At 43.8% G+C, this 21,597-nt stretch overlaps 2 protein-coding genes across 2 annotated transcripts in view; one reads left to right on the forward strand and one right to left on the reverse strand.

The window, feature by feature from the left end:
* Window positions 1-2,603: 2,603 nt before the first annotated feature.
* Window positions 2,604-10,284, forward strand: LOC102060798 (WD repeat and coiled-coil-containing protein). Its single transcript, XM_005485094.2, has 4 exons — window positions 2,604-2,721; window positions 4,492-6,361; window positions 7,797-7,914; window positions 9,694-10,284. The coding sequence occupies exons 2-4, from the start codon at window positions 4,511-4,513 to the stop codon at window positions 9,963-9,965; spliced, it is 2,241 nt and encodes a 746-aa protein (XP_005485151.2). The 5' UTR covers window positions 2,604-2,721; window positions 4,492-4,510; the 3' UTR covers window positions 9,966-10,284.
* A 5,635-nt stretch (window positions 10,285-15,919) lies between these two features.
* MFSD2B (MFSD2 lysolipid transporter B, sphingolipid) overlaps window positions 15,920-21,597 on the reverse strand; it is a 42,345-nt gene continuing 36,667 nt past the window's right edge. Inside the window, exons 12-14 of the mRNA XM_005485095.4 lie at window positions 20,989-21,132; window positions 19,011-19,187; window positions 15,920-18,033 (exon numbers count right to left, since the gene is read on the reverse strand). Of these exons, the coding sequence (XP_005485152.3) occupies window positions 17,976-18,033; window positions 19,011-19,187; window positions 20,989-21,132 (379 nt within the window). The 3' untranslated portion in view covers window positions 15,920-17,975. The remainder of the gene's footprint in view (window positions 18,034-19,010; window positions 19,188-20,988; window positions 21,133-21,597) is intronic.

Here is a 21,597-nt window from a genome sequence, read left to right on the forward strand (position 1 = left end):
AGTTTACATATAACACAAGTTACATGATGAAAATAAGTCTTTAAAAGTACTTAATTATATAATTATATGCATAGGAAACAAAAATAGACATTTACCATGAAAATGTCTCTGAGGTATTCTTAAACTGTGGTCTCTGTGGTTTAAATATTTATTTCTGTTTATTAATATGAATGGTCAATTTAAGTTTTATATTTAAAAAATAGTGAAATCATTGCTGTTCAACAGAATTCTTTGTGAGACTAAAATTATAGTCAGAAAACTGTTTTTGTCTAATAAAGCCAGCTGGTGGCTCAGGGTCCCAGACACCAAGGGACAATCCTGCTTGGTCAGACTCACCACTGAGGAAAATGTAATGAAAATTATGAAGGTAAGAACAGATTACACATTTGTGTAACAGAACTTCTTGGGAAATTGGCTTGACTGAGCCGTTCAGGTAAGCCAGTGATGGGGAAGAGGGAGGTGGGAATGTCTTTTGCCAAATGGTTTCAAGGCCAGGCTGTTATGGGGCTGAGAAACCTGGTCTAGTGCAAGGTCTCCCTACCTGCTGCAGGGAGTTGGAATGAGATGATCTTTGGGGTCCCTTCCAACCCAAACCATTCTATGACTTACTATTTAAAATTGTATATCTCTGAAAATTACCAAGTTTTAATGTGAAGATGGTCTGATGGCAGTTTGGTCAGTCAGACTCACAGATGTGTCTTACATATTTGAATCTGTCCACAGTTCTGTGTTAAACCTTCCTTCATTAACTTCAGAGCTTTTTTGTGCTGTTGTTTCCCCTCTGTACAGGCACTCATGCTATATGGCCAAGTCACCACCTAGTGTTCTTCTTTTGCCAAGTTGGAGCTACTTACATATTTGACCTTGCAACTATTTTAAGCATTTTGTTTTTCCCACACCTTTGGCAGCTCTTTTTATGGCACCTTTTCCAGTGCTCCAGCATCCTAGCAGGAGTGTGGGTTTCAAAACTGGTACAATGATCTGGTACACTGCTCTGCAGTGCTGAGGAGTGGCAAAGTGGCACAGTCACACAATATAATTAACTTTTTTAAGAGCCTCAGAGACTTACAAAGAGCTATGCTCAAAACAATAAATCAGGACCAGGTAGGTTGTATTGCAGTAGTTCTGCATTGAATTTAGATGGCTTCTCACTTCAGTGTGACCACCTCATGGGGTGGGATACATAACACCAGGGCCCGGATGTTCTCGCTCTGGAGGCATCTCTGCTCTTCTGTGCCACTTCCTCAGGCCTCTCCAGGAGCCATACCGCTGTGAGCAGGCTGTGGGTCCTGTGTGGAAGTGTCACACCGTGGATGACCCCTGGGGACAATGGAAATGACAAAAGCAGGACAATCACCTCCTTAGCCTGGCAGGTGATGCTTTGCTGGATGCCAGCCATGCTCGGGGGTGCATCAGGCACAGCACTGACCTGGTCACGGGAGGGCACTGTCCCTCTCTGTTCTGCTCTGGTGTGGCCGCACCTCGAGTTCCATGTGCAGTTCTGAGCGCCACAATATAAAAAGAACATCTGAAGGAGGGCCACAAGGATGGCAAGGGTATGGAAGGAAAGTCTTATGAGGAGCAGCTGAGGTCACATGGTTTGTCCAACCTGGAGGAGACTGAGGGGACATCTCATTGTGATCTTCAACATCCTCATGAGGGCCAGCAGAGGGGCAGACACTGATCCCCCTGGCAAGCATTGACAGGAGCCGGGAGAATGGCATGAAGATGCATCAGGGGAGGTTTACACTGGATATCAGGAAAGCGCTCTGCACCCAGAGGGTGGCTGCCCACTGGAACAGGCTCCGCAGAGCAGCGGTCCGAGCACCAAGCCTGAGCTGAGGAAGCGTTCTCAGGCACACGGTGCGATTCATGCGGTGCGCTGCGCACAAGAGCTGATCTCGATGGTCTTCCTGGGTGCCTCCCAGCTGCGGACATTCTCTGATTTGTGAGTCCCCATCACCTCCCGCCGCCCGCTCAGCGCCCGCGGCCCCTCAGGGGCGCTGTGGGGATCGGAGGCGGCACCGGTGCGAGGCGCCCGCCCCGTGCAGGCCCCGCCCGCGGAGCCATAGAGCGCCGCCGCCGTCGCAGAGCGGCCGGGCGGGTGGAGTGGTGACGGCGCCCCCCGCGGCCGGGCGGAGCTGGGCCGGGCGGTGCAGGAGGGGCGGGCCGGGTCCTGCGGGAAGGCGGTGCCCGCCACAGCCCAGCGCCGCCGGGGCTGCAGGGCCCGGGGCCGCCTCAGCGGAGCCAGGCCGGGCCGCCGGCAGGGCGGGTGAGCGTGGCCGCGGCGGGGCGGAGAGGCGACGGGCGGGCCGGCGGGAGGCGGGGAGGAGCGGGGCGGGCGGGCCCGCGCAGGCAGCGGCGGCGCAGGCGGGAGGTTTGTGCGGGCTCCCGGCCCGCCGCTGCCCTGGCCGCTCCGTGCAGGGGGGTCCCTGCAGCGGCTCCTCTGTTCCTGGGAGTGGGACGGGCACCGCGTTTCGCCGACACCCGGCTGTAGTGTGACACCTGCCCGGGGAGCCGCGGCCGGGCCGGGCGCTGCAGGAGGCGGTGTGGCTTTGGGCACAGGAATGCACTGGTCACTCTTGCTCTTTTTGCTTTTCCAGGGCAGCTGGGATAGTGAAAACGCCCGTTGTGACACAGGAACCTCTCCAGACGGCCCAGGAGGCTTTAGCATCTTTCAGTGCCTTGTGAGGCACATTATCTCGCATCTCCCTGCCATCAGTAAGTATTGCCCAGCAGTGTGGGTTCTGAGCACAGGGAACATCCAGTGTTAATTTTCCTGGAACTGGTCATTGCTTAACATGACTGAGTTTGGTTATGGAGGAGAGGCCGGGTAAATGGTGGAGAAGTTGCACTGGAAGTATCTTGAGTACTCTCCTGTGAGGCAGGATTCAGTGTACTTAAACTTATCCCTGACAGACATTTCCTTAATTGGCTCGTACAGATTATGAAATTCATGGAGTACTTTCCCCTCCTCTCCAAGGTAACCTGCTTCAATGCTTAGCTGTCACATATAGTCAGAATTTTTCCTTAATAGCTGACCTAAATCTTTGTTGAAACTAAGCTGATTATTATCATGCCCTGTCCAGAGTATACCTGGAGACCAGTGGATGGATGTTCTGTCACTGGGCTGGTGAATGTTCTCTGGTTCCCACTCACAATCTTCTCCAGACAGAGAACCCATCTCCTGTGTTTCTCTGATCCCTTAGCCTTGTTGGGCATTTCTATCATCTTGAACTCAGAAGTAGGTTCAGTGGAGGTGCTGTTAGCAATGAGGAAGTAGGGCAATTATCTTCCTTGTGTATCTCCATCCCTCTTAAAACATTCCAGAATGAATTATTCTTACTTTGCAAAATATCTCACATTACTGAAGTATTCAGCTTGTGACTCATTGTAAGCCACATCCTTTTTTGCTATACCTCTACCTAGGAAATTATTCCTGGAGATGTATCCAAGTTGGCAGGTTTTGGGTTTTTTTTACTAAGTATATTGTTTGTACTTGTTATTAGGTTGAGAAGATGTTACTTTGGTCATAATAACATAACTTTCTATACAATTTTTATATTCAAAATCCATTCTTGCAATCCTCTTCCTACGAGTTTAGGTTCATCCACAAATAATTAAAATACTGAGTGGTGCCAAAGCCCTGCACATTGTGATAAACTTTTCCAGTTCGACAGTTTTTAGTCTCAAACAACTTTCTTCTTGTTCTTTGTGTTTCTTACTAAAACTGCAACTCATTCTGTGCCATGGCTTTACATCTGAGCCAAATTTTGTGGAGATCTGAAATTAGGAAACCATCAATTCCTTTGAACTGGCTTTTGTGCACGGAGTAGGGATTGCTCACAGCTCAAAAACTAGAAGTTAGTGTAAAATCCTGAAGTTTTCCCAAGTGTTGATGCCTTGTGTATGCCTTCTTTTAAATTCTTTTTTCTTTCATTTCCTCAGAAAAATCTGCTCTCATCCTAATTCTCTTCAAAATTGCATTTACTTTCTTAGACAGCTTTCTGGGATAACCATCCAAATGCCTCATTCTCACATGCTTAATACAGGATCAGATTTGTAGATAATACATTAATGCTTGGTTATACTTGCAAGGGGTGACTTTATCTGACCACAAGTGCTCCGGGAAGTTGAGAGTGAGCAGCAATATTTTGAGAATTGTTGATATTGAAGTAAATAGAAAATATTCTGAGAACAGCAAGTTACTGATTAGAATGAAAGGACTGGTCTTGTGATGAAAATGCAGCAGAAATCTGACGGTAAGCCTATAGAAAACAGAAAAGTTTCTTTCTCTTAAAATTGCATTTCATAGTGGAAACATCATAAACGAAAAATTACTGGGCTGTGAATTAAGCGTAGGTGAACATTGTGTTTATATTGACTTCACTGGAAGGAAGAGTCCAGCACTGGCAGGGTCATAAGCTAAGTAATCATCCAGGTACTGTCCTCTAGAATAATTTATTTTTCCTTCTCATTCTGTCTGTGTAGATGTTCCACTTTGAAAGCCATGGAGCTGGGAAAGGCGAAGCTCCTGCGCACCGGCCTCAACGCCTTGCACCAGGCCATCCACCCAGTGCACGGGCTGGCCTGGACGGACGGCAAGCAGGTGATCCTGACCGCGCTGCACCTGCACAACGGGGAGCCCGCCTTCGGCGACTCCAGCGTGGTGGGGCAGTTTGAGCACGTGCATGGGCTCTACTGGGGCCCCTGTCCCGCCGAGGCGCCGGCCCTGCTGGCCGTGCAGCACAAGAAGCACATCACCATCTGGCAGCTCTGCTTCAACGGCGCCGACAGGAACAAGCTCCTGGTTTCCCAGGTGTGCGACATCAGCGAGCCCTACCCCGTGCTCCCCCAGGGCTGCGTGTGGCATCCCAGCAAGGAGGTCTTGGCCGTGCTGACCACCCGGGACGCCTCTGTGCTGCCCTCTGTCCACCTCGACAACTCCAGAATTAACGCGGACATCAAGGGCAGCGGGCTCATCCACTGCGCCTGTTGGACCAAGGAAGGCAACCGCCTGGTTGTGGGGGTGGGCAGTGCCCTCCATTCCTACATTTGGGACGATGCTCAGAAAACACTCAGCGCTTGCTCTTTTTGCCCGATCTTTGATGTGGGAGGCTACATCTGCGCCGTGGAAGCCACGCAGAATTTACAAGTTGCTGTTGCCACCGAGCTCCCTCTGGACAAGATTTGTGGCTTAAATGCTGGTGTTGCCTTCGAAGTTCCATCGAGCGTTGAAACTGAGTCCTTCCCCTCGCAGTCCAGCTTGTGTGGGGAGGAAGAGTATTCTTTGGATGGGGGGAAGAAGTCACTGGAGTCTGAGAAGCCCTTGTCTGTAGTTACATCTCCTGTGGATCTAACTCACATACTTTCTAGCAAGCAGAGTGCTGATTCCAGCCCTCTCCTTCACCTGAGGCCCAAGGACTACCTGACGGGAAGTGGCCAGGATTCCTCACACCTCATCTTGGTGACTTTTGAAAGAAAGGTTACCACTACTAAAAAAGTGAGCATCCCAGGCATTCTTGTTCCTGATATAATGGCTTTTGACTCCAAAACTCAAACTGTATCTGTTGCCTCCAATACTTGTAATGTTATTTTAGTCTATTCACTGACTTCATCCAATTTACCCAATATTCAACAAATTCAGCTAGAGAAAAGCGAGAAGCCGAAGGGGTTATGCTTCTTGACCAATAAATTGTTACTGATATTGGTTGGAAGACAAAAATTCTCTGACCCTGCTTTTCTTCCTTCCTCAAGATCAGACAAATACATGATCCGATTGATGATTAAAGAACTGATACTTGAAATGTGTCCTTCAAAGGCTGTGTCAGCTGATGGCAGCTCCAGTTTGAACCTTTCCAGTGTTACTCATGATCCCTCTAGAGATGTCCACCCACTCAGCCGTGGGCTCCTGATTCCAGATCGCTCTGCCCTCCAGTCCCCCACAAGCCGAAGGAAGCTCATTGAAGAAATCAAGAGTCCTGCTTATGAGCAAAACTTGGTGTTGAACATCAGCGACTTCAAAGAGAAAAAGATTTCCATGAATTTTCCTCCAGCTGTCAAGACTCTGGATGCTGAGCCAGTTAATCGGAGCGTGGCACTGTCTAATGCTTCAAACAGGCCAACATCCCCAAAAAAGCAGCATGAGGCACCTTCCAAAATATCCACTTCTTACAAGAATAACCTCTTCAGTGAGAAGGAGGCGAGTTACTTTTTGAGAAATGTGGAAAAATTGTCTGGTAATTTCACAGAACTGCAGCACCATCTTTCTGAATTAACTGAGCTGCTAAAATCTGGGAAGAGAAATCTTCCAGTGTACCCATCTTCTCAGGAACCATCGTTTATTAAAATCACCTGCCAGGTAATTTTAATATTGGAAGCCTTAATGGTGAAACCTGTTTATGGCTGTATGTTCTTTGTAATGCTCAAGTAACAGTCAGTAGGATTAGATTTCCATTCTGTTCCTGCAGGTAGTTATATATGGTTATAAATCCCATTACTCTGCAGACTTCCAGTGTTTTTAAAGCAATGGGATATCCTGGAATGTGCAGCTCCCTGCTCCACCTCACACTGGGCCAAACCCCTCAGATCTGCAGTGAGGCTGCTGGGACTCCAGAGGACTCACATATTGCAGCCCAGCTGCAGAATTAAAGCCCTTTATAGAGATCTAGGAAGGGAATGCTTTTCCTAGGCAACATCTAAAGCTTCCTGTATAGAAATTTAGACAAGTGAAGATTTCCATGTGTGGGAATTGGTATCAATCTCCTGCTCTCCTGTGAGGAAAACTAAAATAATGGAGACTGAAACAAAAGCAAATTGCCCTGGCTTTGAAACAGAAATGTTGCTAATTAGCATTGAGAGCACCATCCAAGGAGGAAAGAGACCTTTAGGGACACAATAGATAATTCCATTAACATGGCTTAAAAATGGATTTAAAGTGAAATTTCATATGAAAAACACATTGTTTGGCTGAAAGATTTGCTCTTGCAAATCTCATGCTAGAAAGGGTAAATTACTTGATTATCAAAACCTGGCAGAGATCTACTATGTCATTTCTAGAATTCAGATTAATTAACCTTAGTCAATATTCAAAGTAATTTAACCTGCCATTTTCCTTTCAATTACCTCTTGCTTTTAAGCTTTATTATTGAAAAAAGTTCTAAATTTTGTAGCATTGAATTCAAATTCTAGATCATATTCCCTCACTCTCTTCACTGTCTTCCATTGTAAACATTTAATAATTGTAATAACAGATTTAAAAAATGCCTTTCTGTGCCCAACTGGACATATTCTTTGAAGATGCTTTTTGGATTTAAGGCTTGGGGCAGTGATGGTCAGGGGTGGGACAAATAATCCCTTCTGACTTGTGAGTCTGTTCCTCACCCCAGCATTCATGAGCACGAGTTCTCACTTCTGAAGCTTTGGATCAGGGATGGGTGGGGAGAGGTGGGGAGAGAAAACCTGAAGCTTTACAAGCTCCCTGGGGAAGTCCCTCACAGATGGAAGGATGGGGATGAGGATTGTGCTGTGGATGAAGCTCATGGTTTCTCCAGAAGCAGTGCATGACTTTCTCCCCTGTTCTGACGTGCTGCATAAGCACTTTCCTTGCTGCTGTCACTCATGAACACTTTGACAGCTGAGACTTCAAAGGATAAATCTTGCAAACGGGCCTGAATGTGTGAAGCATTTGACTTTCTGTAAATTATGCCACTGAAGACACGTCTGTGATCCTGTTGTGATTAGTGCCATTTTAACTATACATCACAGTAGCTAATGACTGTTGCTTGCATTTTCAGAGACAGCTTTCCAAAAGTGATGCAGATGAAAGTCGGGCTGTTCTCCTCTGTGGTGGTAAACTCCGCCTAAACGTCGTCCAGCAGATATTCAACCTCTCCCTTGTAGAAATGCAGCACGGTATGTTGGGATTATCCAAGACTAAAACACTTCATACACCTTACCAGAGAAGCTGTGGCTGCTCCATCCCTGGAAGTGTCCCACAGCCAGGTTGGATGGAGCTTGGAGCAGCCTGGTCTAGTGGAAGGTGTCCATGCCCATGGCAGGGGAGTGGAACTGGATGAGCTTTAAGGTCCCTTCCTACCCAAACCATTCTGTGGTTCTGTGTGTCACTCTTAGTGAGCAATAGCAATATGCATATTCCATCCAGGGAAAAACCCAAGAAATAAATAATGAAAGATGAATAAAATTTTGCCTTTTGTTTTTTTTTAATAATGTGAAAATTCTTCTTTGAATCTTCTTTTACTGAGAAGAGTCTTTTCATTATTAAAAAAAAAAAAAGAGCAAGCTTACTTATTGACGCCCTTATCAAGTAGCTAGTTATACAGGAAAATTGCTTTCAGCCAGTGTTTTGTTTTCAGCCGTTCTATAGAGAGAAGTCTGAGTAGCAAGGAGAGTAGGGTTGACTGGTTTGGGAGTACAGTGTTCTATATTTGAATCTGTGGCTTCAGCATCTAGACTTGCTGTAGGAAATCCTGTAGCACAGAAGCAGCTCTGTACACTTCAGCAGTGCATTTCACATCAGGTTTTGCTGTGAGGAAGACTGCCTCTCTTGCTGCTGTGTTCTCCTCTGCTGTTACCAGTTCATGCTGTGCCCATTCCACGTGTCTGTGTACATATCAGTTTTGAGTGTCTCACTCTGGGCAGAAGTCGAAAACACACTTGGGGGTATGATTTCTCACTACTGCAGGTATTCCCTGTGCTATATTCCATCTACTTGCCCCCTGTATCTGCTCTCCCCCTGCTTTCAGATCACTGGGCAGCAATCCCAAAGCCTAAGGCTGCTGTTCTTGCCATTGTCCAAGTTTTATTTCTCCTAAAGAATTCTAGAGGGAGTATCTTTGTTTGAAATATACAGATGCAAAGTAGAAATGGTATTTTCAAATCATGAGTTGTATTGATTTTCAAGTTTGGTCCAAATTAAGCCAAAAGATTAGATGGTTGTGTGCATTTAAGCTACAATCTTCTTGTGACGTTACTTGTGACGTAAAGTTACATAATAGAAATTTACAAACAGCTGGAAATGCTCCTCTGAATTCCCTTACCCCTCGTGAGCTCTATCTTTTTGCTTTATCAGCTTAATGGATAAAAATATAAAAATTTTTTAGCTTATTTATGTTGGCAGAAGTCAGAGTTTCAGATTCAAATTGTAGAGAAAAAAAACTAGTGATAAAGTCAAATAGTAAATGGCCCAGAGATTTTGGGTTTGTACAGTACTGTTAAGTGTTCCTTCCTTGTATTTCTTGGAATTAAGTATAGTGAAATCATGTAATAAAAGCAATTTCTAAATTGTCTTTATTACAATGATTTGTCATTTAATTTACTAAATCTCTGCTTTTTATAGTATCTGTGTAGCTTTAGCACTATGAAGTAGCTTATCAATACCTAATTAAAACCAAGTGTGGATGCTTATGAATTCTGCTCAGAATTTCAATCCTCCTCCTCATTTGAGGCATTTATTATTGTCTCCTCTCCTAATGTCAAAATCCATCATAGTTGCCAAGTGTCCTTTATTTTTGAGATTGTACAACCTGTATATTTTCATACTTTTTCTTTTCTAGAAAGTTGTAAATATACCGAAGCATTTAATTCTAGAAGAAATTTGGTTTTTACCTTAAAGGTAAAAAGGTACCCTAATTACACAAAGATTTATCAACAGCCATGTGCTTGTCTTCCCAGGTTCCTCTTGGATCGTCCTCACAGCAGACAGCGAGGGCTTCATCCCGTTAATGTTCACGTCCGCACAGGAGATCCTCATCAGAGACGCCACTGCAAAAGGCTACAGTGCCCGCTCCTCCAAAACTCTGGACATCATCAGTTCCACACAGGGGTGTAGATCCACTTCTTCTGAAAGCCTGGACATCACCAGTTCTCTGGAAGTACTGAGGGACTGCTCCTCCAAGACCTTGGACAGCATCAGCCCTTCAGAACAGCCCAGCAATAAAATGTAGTTTTTGGCAGTGGTTTTGCAATACCTCTCTGATGATGGGAGGCTTTTATGTTTACTGTATGGGACTGCAAATTATTCACAACAGTCTCAAATGTCTGTACAATTTCTATAATTTTTGTTGCATTGTAAATTATTTATTTGATTCTTGGAAATGTTAACTTTTTTTTATACTGAGCAGTGTTTTTTAACTATGTCTCTTGAGGTACAGATGAGGTTGAAAATGTGCATTCTTACAGGTTTCTGAGCTCAAGTTTCCATCTTGGTCTTTAATACATTGGTGGTTTTAGATAATAGCAAACTTGGATAATAAAGAAATCTTTGAAAATGCTGCATTGTCCCCCATTTCCTCTTTTCTGCCAGAGCCTGAAATATTGCGCTGGTGTTGTTTAAGAGTGCACCTGGGTAAGCACCTAGCACTGGTGTAAGCACCAGTGGAAGGTCATGGAGTTTGGGACAAAATAGGATTATGAGAAATATCCATATTGTATGGAAGCAAGATCCTTTTCCCCTCCTGTACCTGCCCATAACACTTCTCTGCTTCCATCTCTGGATTTAGGGAAGTGGTTGCCACATGTCTCATCCAGCTAAAGTCTGACAGAAGAAAATGTTCTATGGGCTTTTGTAGTGAGAGAGAGAGAGAAAATGCAATGGAGAAATGTAGAAAAAGTTTATGTAAGCACAAGTTTATGTAACATGATTGCAGCACTGAAGAAAAGACTAATCCAAGATTGCTCCCCATAAAATCACAGCATGATAACTTTAAGCAGTTTATCAGGCTTTCACAGTGGCACTTACCGTGTGAGAAGGCATCAAGCAGCTAGATTATAGAATTGGAGCTGCTGTCTCAGGACAAAGATAATCTCCTTTTTTTTTTTTTTATTGCCTATTTGGAAATTTAGCTGCTGTCAAACGAAATATATCCACAAAAACACAGTATTAAAGATACAACACTAGCAAAAGCTGCAGAGAGCACTCAGCATTGGGTGGTGAAACTACGAGTTACAGCTTTTGATGAACGGGGAAGAAGGAAAACAGGTGAAATACTTTGGTAGTTGTGGACTCAATCCTTTACATAACATACCTTCTCAGTGATGGTCGCTGTTTCATCAAAAGGTGGACCATGATTACACCTGTCCTTACCAGGAAGTCACTGACACCTCAGCACTGGATGTGGGTTCAAAGCAGGCTGGATGCTGGGGATGGTCCATGTTTCTCCACAGCTGCCTGACAGTCCTTTTTCATGCCTCATCCTGGTTCCAACATCCCACTAAGCCATGGGAGGAGAGGGCCAGAGCTGAACACTCTTGACTCTGCAGAACACCTTGACTTTGAATTTCTCATGCCTCAAATGTTTCTTCTGTAATTTTGTTATGTAGCCAAAGAGTGTATAAAAATCAGCTGCTTATTTTGGAATAGTTCCTATTGGTGTTAGATTGACAAGAGAAAGTGTCTCCCACCAGAAGTGTGCTCAGTCTCAGGCTGCACCAAACAGACCTGTGGAGTTCTTGCAGCTGCCCAGGTGAGCACCAAGGACTTACCTGTGCACAGAGCAGTGCCATGTGGGGTAAGTGGAGCAGACACAGCAAGGGCAGGACACCTGCAAAAAGCTGTTAATAGTTTGGTCAACAGATTACACTGGCTCTTCATGGTGTGCTCTGTGCACGTGGACAAATACTGCATTTAAAATATAATCCTAGGAATCTTGGAAAAATAAAATTCTTATGTTGAGGGACTTGCTTATTTAATGGAATCACAGAATCATGTGGGTTGGAAGGGACCTGAAAGATCATCTAGTTCCAACCCCTGCTGTGGGCAAGTGTAGGGCAATAGAATATAAGAAAGTAAAGATAGTGTAGAAAGTAATCTTACTCCCAAGGGGTTGCAGCTGGGCCAATTAGCAAAGATTAGGAAGAGGCCTGAGTTTAACAGGCCACAGCTGTAACCAATGAGAAGAAGAGTGCTATAAAAGAGTGGGGTGGCTGCTTGAGAAAGGAGCTGAAGTCAGTTAGCTACTTTGTGAAGGAGTCAGTGCTCTGAGGATCTGCCCATGAGAAACAGCAAGAAGGTATGAAACTTTTGCAGTAAGGAAACAACATCATGGAACCCCTGCAATAAGATGACAACAGGCAAGGACACCTTTTACTAGACCAGGTTGCTCCAAGCCTATCCAGCCTGGCCTTGAACACTTCCAGGGATAAAGCATCCACAGTTTCTGTGAGCAATTTGTGCCAGTACCTCACCACCCTCACAGAAAATAACTCCTTCCTAATGCGTAAACTAAACCTGCTCTCTTTCAGTTTAAAGCCATTTCCCCCTTGTCTATTACCACATGCTCTTTTAAAAATTCCCTCTCCAGCTCTCTTGTAGGCACTGGAAGCCCTGAGGCCTCCCCTAATTCTTCTCCAGACTGAACAACCCCAGGTCTCTTAGCCTGCCTCCACAGCAGAGCTGCTCCAGCCCTCAGAGCATCATCATGGCCTCCCCTGGACTCACTCCAAAAGGTCTGTGTCCTTCATATACTGGGGGCCCCAGAGCTGAACACAGGACTTCAGGTGGGATCTCACAGGACTTCTCCCTCACCTTCTGTCCATGCTGCTTTTGATGCAGCCCAGGTCACTTTTGGCACACTGATGCACAACAAAAGCACATTAATGCACATTTGGCTTTCTGGGCTCTGAGCACACATTGCCAACTTATGTTGAGCTTCTCGTCAACTAACACACCCAAGCATTTCAGGGCTGCTTGATTTCAAATCAAAGTGCTATTTCTAAACTTATGGGATGATTTTCACCAAAGCTGAATGTTAAAAGAAAGCCAAATAGTTGGAAAAAGTACCAAGCCTAATCCAAGAAACCTTAAGAGTAGACTGCAGGTTTTAAAAAACTCTCTTCTCTTATGGCTTTTCCTTCATGCCTACAAGTCCCTTTGAGAATTCTGGAGTTGCCCATTTTCTCTGCTAGGCCAGCTCAGTACAGCTGAGACTTTGCCAGGAGTCTGGGGTGGCTGCAGTTCTGCTTCATCCCACACTGATGTCAGCAGGTACTTCCGTGCACCGAGACTCATGATCCAATATGTCCAGCAACTGTGGGAATTGTTGAACCTGCTGGATGTGGAAATGTGCAGATTCTATTCTATGACTTTGAAGGTGACCAGAGAGGGAGTTTATTTTGGAAACACAAGGGAAGTTAAGTCCTCATGGGCTTCGGCCAGTTTGAACAGAAACTTCTCAGCCAATGTAAACCTGTTACATCATCATGGTGACAGGCCCTAGGCAGACAAAAACATTCTCTAGGTAAAACAGATGAAATTCCATGATGAAGGAAGGTGAGAGGGAAATTCTTTTGATCCTTTTCTGAATGTAGATGATGCCATGTACATCAGCAAAAACAGGCTGGCATGGGATGCGTGCTGGGCCTCCAAAGTGGAGCTTTATCAGTGAAGCTGAGCAAATGGCCCTCATCAGTTCCATGAGACCTGAGCAACTCTTCCTCACCATCTACAGCAAAGCACAGCAAGAGTGAGGACAGACATCTGAATGGTGTACCTGAAATTCAGTCTCATCTAAGATAATCTGGAGTAAGAAATAGAACAGGAAATAAGGTTTATTTCTGCTTCCATACTTCCAGAGCAAACACATGTTCCCCTACCATCCAGCAGTTCTGCTGCTTTCCAGCTGGGCTTGGAGGCTGCCTCTCTGTAATGCCTCTAAAAGTGGTACTGAGGACCAACCCCTCTGAAAAGTGCCCCAGCTTAAAAGTGTCCTCTCTTTGTTCAGCTCTATTATGTCAGTTTGTGTCTTCAGAGACTGTAAATTCTCAGGTGCTACATAACAAAAAGTTTTGTCCTCTGCCTTGGGACAGATGCTGCTGCTTCATCTTCTGAACGAAGCTTCTCAGTGAGTTAACATCTGGTTTGTGCAGCAGGTTTGCTGTTTGTGAAGTGAAAGCCATCTGATTTCATACTTTAAGCCTACAGCATATACACGTTCTTGTAACCATAACACCCAGCACTCTTGCTGAGTAGCTGAACTTTCTGAATTGCAGAAAGTTAAAAACAACCCCAAACATTCAGTGAAATTGCATGAAAACAAAATTCCCTCCTGCACTCACCCTTTGTATGAGTCCAAAAGAGCTTTCTATCAGTCCAGAAGATTTCTTAAGGAAAAGGCTACTGTAACACTTTGAGACTGTTTTTACACAACTATGATATGAAATGCATGTGATGTATGTGATTGACCACTAAACTGCTGTCATCTATTGGATGGGACTTTGAGCTAACTTGCCCTCTCTTCTTCATCTTACAGCTGAACAACAGATACCAGGTCTGAAAAGGAGCCAAGTTTCCTTCGTGGAAACTCCTCCTCTCAACAAGATTGATTTAACTCTGTGTTTTCTGTCTACAGCCCAGAAAGGCAACCAGAGAAGTAAAACAACAAGTAATACTTGGAAACAAACTCAGAACTCAAAAGCAGTTTGCTTTAAAACATTTTCCTCTTCAACTACTTTGCTTGGAATGCTGAAGGTGAATAAAGATGAGAGGATGCAGCAGGGATTGAATCAAGCAGCAATTCAGGTTCAGGAGTGACTTAAGGAATTAGTACTCAAATCTTCAGAGCTCTTCCTGAAAAGCCAGTGACCTGACACAGAAGGTCCTGGCCTTCAGATACTCCCCAGGGACAGATGTCCAAGGTGGTGTCCACCTGTTAATGTGGGGGACTCGGCAGAAGGGATCTGATCCAGCTAAGCCAAGGTCGGTCAGGGAGCTCAGGGGCAGGCAGGGGACAGTGAGGCAGCAGGGGAACACAGAGGCACAGCTGGTGGCCAACAGCACCCCCCTCCACCAGTGCCTGGTGGGAACAGCAGCTTGGGGATGGGGTTACCTGGTCACCAGCAGGAACCTTTATGGAGGTGGGGTAACCTTGGAAGGTGTCAGCATTGTTGCTAGGCAGGAAAAGCAATGAACCTGGAAGAGAAGACTGAGTTGATGGTTACACTTGATGATCTTCAATGTCTTTTCCAACTGAAGAGATTCCATGATTCTTTGACTGGTGACCAGCTCAGCTATTGACTGCCAGTAACCAGCCCAGTATGGAAGATTTGGACTGACCTCACTACACTTCAGCAAGGACAAGGAATTGGACATCGTTTGGCTTACAGAGCAATACCCAGTGACACCCCGCTCTGTTATCCTTCTCTTTCTTCCCATATTTGCTGGAATTGCCTATGTGCAGGTGGGAAAGTGCTGTCCCTTATGCACCCAGCTGGTTTAATCCAGTCTCCCATATTCTTATTAATGTATTTGGATATTACCTGAAGGAGAACCCCTGGGAATTAAACCTGGCCCCTGTTACTGCCAGTCAGCGGGAAGGCAAGAGGTTTACATTAGATTAGCATTTAATCTGAATGCTTGTCAACATAAAAAATTGCTTATTTTGGTCACATGTTCTGACCATGCATAAGGCATACACATAATTTAAAACTGACAGGAGACATATAAATCTCTTTCATTTTACTGCACCAACGTTGAGTCTAAGATAAAGAAACGTACAAAAATAATCTTATCCTGCACTTAATCCTCCATTCTTCTGACTTGCAAAAATACACCCATTTTCTCAACAAAATTACATCAATGTTATATTTCTGACAATGAAATAAAATAATGAAATTTTCAAAATATAAAAATAGTCTGCTTCATTTAATCTACAGAAGCTTTCTCTTTTCTTTTGCTGTGGGTACTATATGCAAAGTGAGGACTGAGTATATTTCAGTGAGATAAAGATCACATTGTCTCTCTGGAGAAGAAGAAAACTGTTTACAATCAACCAAGTTTACCTTCCAAGAGTCTGAATTCAGACTGGGTGTTATGCAATTTTAGAGGCAACTGCACAACTGATCTAGAAATAGTATTGCAAGCCACATTCAAATGGCTTCACTCAACCCCAGCCAGCATTTTCTGCAGCCCTTTTATCACTGGGCTGAGTGTTCAGTTAATACAAACTAACATGGACCCACTGCCTTGTAGCTACGGATTTATAGTAGCCGCAAACATAACCCATTAAAAAACATTAACAGCCTTTACTGAGCCTTCTGGTTATTTTTAAACGTGGCTATTCAGAAATACACAAATATTACAGAATAAATTGAATGCCCCAAACTGTTCTCTGTGATGTTTTGGAGCTATGTGATATTGCTACATAACTTACCTACTTCAAAGTGCAGTAAATCTGCTATTTCAAATTCCATCAGACTCAAAATTGTAAACAGGCTTATGGTTTTTATTGTTGTAAACACATATGCCCCAGGCATACATATCTTGGTTTGTCCAAAAGCTGAAACAAGGAAGAAAACAAAAACCCCCAGCCTTACATGGCAAGTCAACAGAAATCTTAAATGAAGTTAACTCATACCCTTACACACTCAAAACATGCCCTTACAAGCTCCCTCATAATTAAACATTTTGAGGACAGTTCATAAGGGCTTTGACTTCAAATTTGCCTGACAAGGCTTCAGTATCAAACACAAGATGCTCCGTGGTTGCACTCTCCATGATTTCACATCCCAGTGTCCTTCAGCAAAATCTTTCCCAATTTTCCAGCCCAGCACTGTGAGCCACTCCCAGATGGCCCTGAGCAAATCTCAGGTGGCCCCTTGCTGCAGGTGTTCCTGAACAGCAGCAAGCCCGTCCTCCAAAGGCACTTCTGGTACTGCAATAAGGCACTCACAGAGTCACACCGGGAAGGCAGCGGGATGAAATTCACATCTTGTCTTGCATTGCTAATTTCTTCAAGGTGAACAAAACTCTTGAATTCCTCGCTCTCCCTTCCAGATTTAGATATGTCTTCAGAGTCCCACTATTTTAGCTTGGAGCCAGTCTCTGGAACCACCACAGAAACCAAAAATGAACAGGTCTGAACTTCAGTGCTCCAGAAGGTGCCTGAGATTAGGTGTGTCTTTAATTTAAAAGTGTGCTCAACAGTACAAATCTATAGTAGAAATGATTGATGTATCTAAAGCATGATAACATACCTGACTGAAAAAAAAAAAAAATCACCATTTAAAAGACTGGTGTAGCCTCATTATTACAAAATAGGTGCCAGCTGAGATTAATACCCATGCCATGGTTTTTTTGTGAGGTAGAGAGCCTACACCATGTGAGAAATGAGTATGGTGGTTAGTTAAAGGCCAAAATTTAAAGAAAATTTAATTACATTATTTTTGGAAAGGACTTCTGATTTTTCATATCCTCAGGGGAGATGTTGATTTTGAAAACGCAAAGTTCTCATTCTCTGACAGAGATCAGTTTACAGGTTTCAGAAGCAAGAAACATTAGGAACAGGAAATTCAGGGTTCTATTTCTTATAGAATCTATTAACTTGGATAACCTCAAAATCTCTTTCAAGAAAATGAAAAAAAAAATCCTCAAAATAGGTCAGCATGAGTGATTTGCTTAATTTCAAAACAAAATAAATCCTAACTTCATATCGTATACTTCAAGTTCCCAAGTGCTTTCCAAACACAAGAGTGTGCAAGTTATAGGTAGAGATTGTGCTCAAAACCCACCCCAGCCTCCAAGGGTGAAGTAAGTATATTGTGAGTTAATATTTGTATGGTGCACCATGAATTGGACTCAATGACCCTTCAGAGGGTATTTGCCTATTCAGAACCTTCAAAGATTCTCTGGTCTTTTTTCTTCCTCTTAAGTTACAAATGCATAAAATCTCCCATGAACAAGATCAGAGCTTCCCATTAATCATTGAAAAAAACCAAACAAAATACCCAAGCCTTCAATAGCTTGCATTTCTGAACACGTGTAATGTCTTTTTTAGCACAGTGCATGGGGTTAGGTGCATATTTGCACAATGGTGCCCTCTCTTCATTTTATTACTGGCTATGTCAGAATCATCCTTTGTCCTTTTTGGTAAAATGTGAGCAGAGAAATGACCTAGAAAACTCTCACAGAGTTGTTGGTGGGATGCGAGTCTGTATTTGGAAAGCTACTGCATTCAGAACTTTCAGACAGAGGTGTCCTTTTCGTGGCTGTCACAGTTCTCCGTGCTTTGGTGGCTCCTCCTGGGAAAAGCAGAACACATGAAACATGAACACATTTGTGGCTTTCACTGCTGACTCACTGAGCTGAGTTTGGCAATCTCAAACAGCTGAGAGCCCCCAGCAAGGTGTGGTTGCTCTGGACAATGACTTAAGCTCCTGAACAGAGGAACCAGTCCCATTTCAGATTGTTTACCCCGTCCCCTCCAGTCTGCACAGAGGCTTTTGTCATATCTGCCAACCCCATGCACATATCTTAGATATTTTAGGGCATGAAGTGGTCCCAGGCACCCTTGCTTAGGTCCTGGAATGGACCTCTTAGCATGGAAATCAGTTTCCAATTCCAGTAAATCGGGATAATAAAACCAAGACAAAGGAACAACCTATTTTTTTGTATTTTATCCATCAGTCTGCTAGGACTCTCCTTATGTATGTCCTCAAGAGTTGACAGAGGTGCATGAATTTGAGCTAGAGAAGATTTTCCTTGGAGAAGGAGAAAAAGGAGGAAGGGAGAGTGACAGAGTAAAAAGCTGACCTCATTTTTTCTCCCACAATCTTTTCTGCCTACACTTCTAAATGGTTTGGATGTTTCTTGTATCCCATAAACACCAAGAATGCAGTCAACAACATAACGTTTTCTTCTATATAAAAATAAATTGTAGCTATTCACATTACCCCCACAAATTTAATCTATGTAGAATATTCCTCATTTCTGGCCTGAAACAATGTACCACAATAGTGCTTTGTGAGCCACTCCAGAGAAAATGTAAATACAGCAGCTGAAATTTCTGATAAATGGTCCTCTTAGCAGGTTGTAGTGCACTACAAAAAAGAGACACTGGAACATGTCATGGTACCATTCTGTTAATAATTTGACTAAGAGCAGATTGTTTTATTTTGTTGTAAGGCATATAGGGATTCATTACAGTAATAATTTTCCCAGTATGATTAAGAGCTGCTGTGGGGGTGTTGCTGCTGTTTTACTGCCAGTCCAAACTTACCTTAACTCTTCAAGGGCAAGCTTTGTTTCTTTCCGACTTTCTTCAGTGATGGGGTAGAAAAGGAGTATGAACAAACCTAAAAGGATGAGGATGGCAGGGACTGCTCCAATGAGGAGTTTCAGTGTGAGGATCACATCATCTGACTGTCTGCATATCCCTGGCTTGTACCCAGTAAACCTAAACAAATGGAAACAAGTGGTGTGTGTATGTCCAAAGCTAAAAGGCTGTTGTTCACCTGAAGGCTTCCTTCTCCCCGCTCCCCCCACTCTTCAAGAATTTTCTCCCATTTTCCCTATACCTCTCTTTTTTCCTTCTCCCCACTACATTTCAAATTGTGTTTTTCAAACCTCATTTTTGCGCTCAACTTCAGATAACCGCATTATCTCTGTATTTTCTTGTTATTATATATAACACTTAAGCTAATTATTGCTGTTGAAATTGATCAAATTGCTTGCATACTTTTAAAGAAAGGATCGTGGAATCCCATGGAAGGAAATAAACCAATGCCCGGCAAGTTCCACCTGAGCACGAGGCAGAACTTTTTTCCTGTGCAGTGACTGAGCCCTGAACAGATTGCCCAGAGAGGCTGTGGAGTCTCCCTCACTGGAAATATTCCAGAACCATCTGGACACAATCCTGTGCCTGTGCTCTGGGATGACCCTGCTTGAGCAAGGAAGGTTGGAAGCAGATGAGCCACTGTGGTCCCTTCCAGCCCTACCCATTCTGCAATTCCGTGGTTATATGAAATTAATCCGTTATGTGTTTCCTATTAATATTCAGCAAAGTATTCAAGCTCAGTTTTAAAAGCATGGAAGTAATTTCACCAATTTCAACAGCAATAATTAACTTTAATTTAAACACACACTTAAGCACTCGTCTCAAGATAGACAAATTTACTCAAGTGCTCAGAGTTAGGTACACATCACTGGTTCAGGGCTTCCATGCAGTCCCACAACTGCTGATATACTCAAATTCCTACTTCTTATTTGTGGAATGAGTTTTTCTTCTGAACATCCACCTAATAAAAACTCATTTGGCATCACTCTGTCTTCTGTGTTCTCCCACAAACATCTGCCTTGGCAAATTGCTGGGACCCAACTGGAATGTAATTGAAAAGGGGCTAATTGGGGAGCAGCAAATTGTTTGATGGTTTTAGCAATAAGCAGTTAAAATTCCTAAGCCCAGAATGTTCAGCCAACATTGCCTGTTATTTAGCAATTTCAGCTCCAGGCCCCAGAGCAAAACATTCTGGTTACCAGAACCTAATCTGGAGCAGAGGGGCAGTTTTCCCTTCTAAGTATTTATTGTGTGCTGTAGCCGGGACAGGCACAGGCCCTTTCTGCCAGGTCTTGCACAAAGGCAGGGCAGAGATGTCACTTACTCAGCCTGTCTGGTTAGAACAGACAAGACCAAATGGGAAGAGACCATAAACCCTCTCCTAAAGTGACCTCGTCTAGGTGACAGGCAGAGCTGTGAGAAAGGCTGTTCCTGATTCTGATCAGTATCCAGTTCCCTAAAATGATGCAGGAATTGGTGATCCTTTCATGCTGAACAGGTCTCTGGCACCCCTAAAAGCACTCCAGTCCATGTAAAATCCTACAAACTCATAGAGATAGTCCAGTTCAGGTGCAACAGGGAGTGCACAAAGCACCTGTATCACCTGTGGGGGACCTTCATCTGCTGCTCTTTTGTGTTTGGTTCTTTATTCACATAAGCCACTAAAATTTACATGAGTAATTGAAAGGAGGAAAATCTGAAGCGAAGTCAGGTTTTTCTGAATAGAACCATGTCAGGGCAAGTAACTTAATGCTCAGTTGTCTGGCCTAGATGGCACCAATCCTGTCTTTAGTGGTCAGCCATCTGGAGTTGCTGGCGCTTTCAGGCTCAGTGCATGCAATTAACTCCACAGGGTAAAAGTGTTGTAACCTCAGAATGCTTTCAGAGTAGATTCACTAAGTGGAAACATAGTGTTACTTACTCCAGTCCTGCTGCAGAAATTCCTAAGCCAATTCCTGCTGACATCTTGGTAAAAAAAACATAAGAAGAATAGAAAATGGTTTCATGTCCTTTCCCGTGGGGATTCTGCAGGCGAAAGTTATCAACAACATCAGGCAGCATTGACCTAGAAGTGAGCAAGATAAAAGAAAAACTCAAGCCAAAATTTCTTTTCAAAGTCCAAACTTAATGAAACAGAGCAGAGCCCTCCTCCATTTTTAAGCTGATTGATGTGGCCATGCACATGAAAGAATCCAGTTCAAAAGGCTCTACCCCTGGAAAGGAGGGCAAAAAATGTGTAAGAAAAGCACGGCCATATATTGCAATGTGGAAAATCACTGAAAAGCCATCAAACACTTGAGAGGTGACAGAATTTCCTAGTCTGCCTGTCATTCCAATCAGAAGTTGTGATATTAAAAAAGAACAACAACTCCCCCCCCAACATTTCTTAAGATTTCAAGGGACTCTGAATGTCTGAATAGTTGCACTCTGAAATAACTCTTTTGACAAGGTAACAACATTTTCAGAAACCAATGAGACCTATTCTCTTTCTAATTCAAAGAGACTGAATTAAGTAATGGGGAATTAGAAT

Source organism: Zonotrichia albicollis, chromosome 3, assembly GCF_047830755.1.
Source record: "Zonotrichia albicollis isolate bZonAlb1 chromosome 3, bZonAlb1.hap1, whole genome shotgun sequence".
In the NCBI taxonomy this organism is placed as follows: Eukaryota; Metazoa; Chordata; class Aves; order Passeriformes; family Passerellidae; genus Zonotrichia; species Zonotrichia albicollis.

Bases quoted from the DNA above. Each gene is read 5' to 3' on its own strand.
- LOC102060798 (XM_005485094.2), top strand. From the start codon at position 4,511: ATGGAGCTGGGAAAGGCGAAGCTCCTGCGCACCGGCCTCAACGCCTTG. The intron at 6,362-7,796 runs GTAATTTTAATA...TTGCATTTTCAG, and splicing joins TTATTAAAATCACCTGCCAG to AGACAGCTTTCCAAAAGTGA. The intron at 7,915-9,693 runs GTATGTTGGGAT...TTGTCTTCCCAG, and splicing joins CCTTGTAGAAATGCAGCACG to GTTCCTCTTGGATCGTCCTC.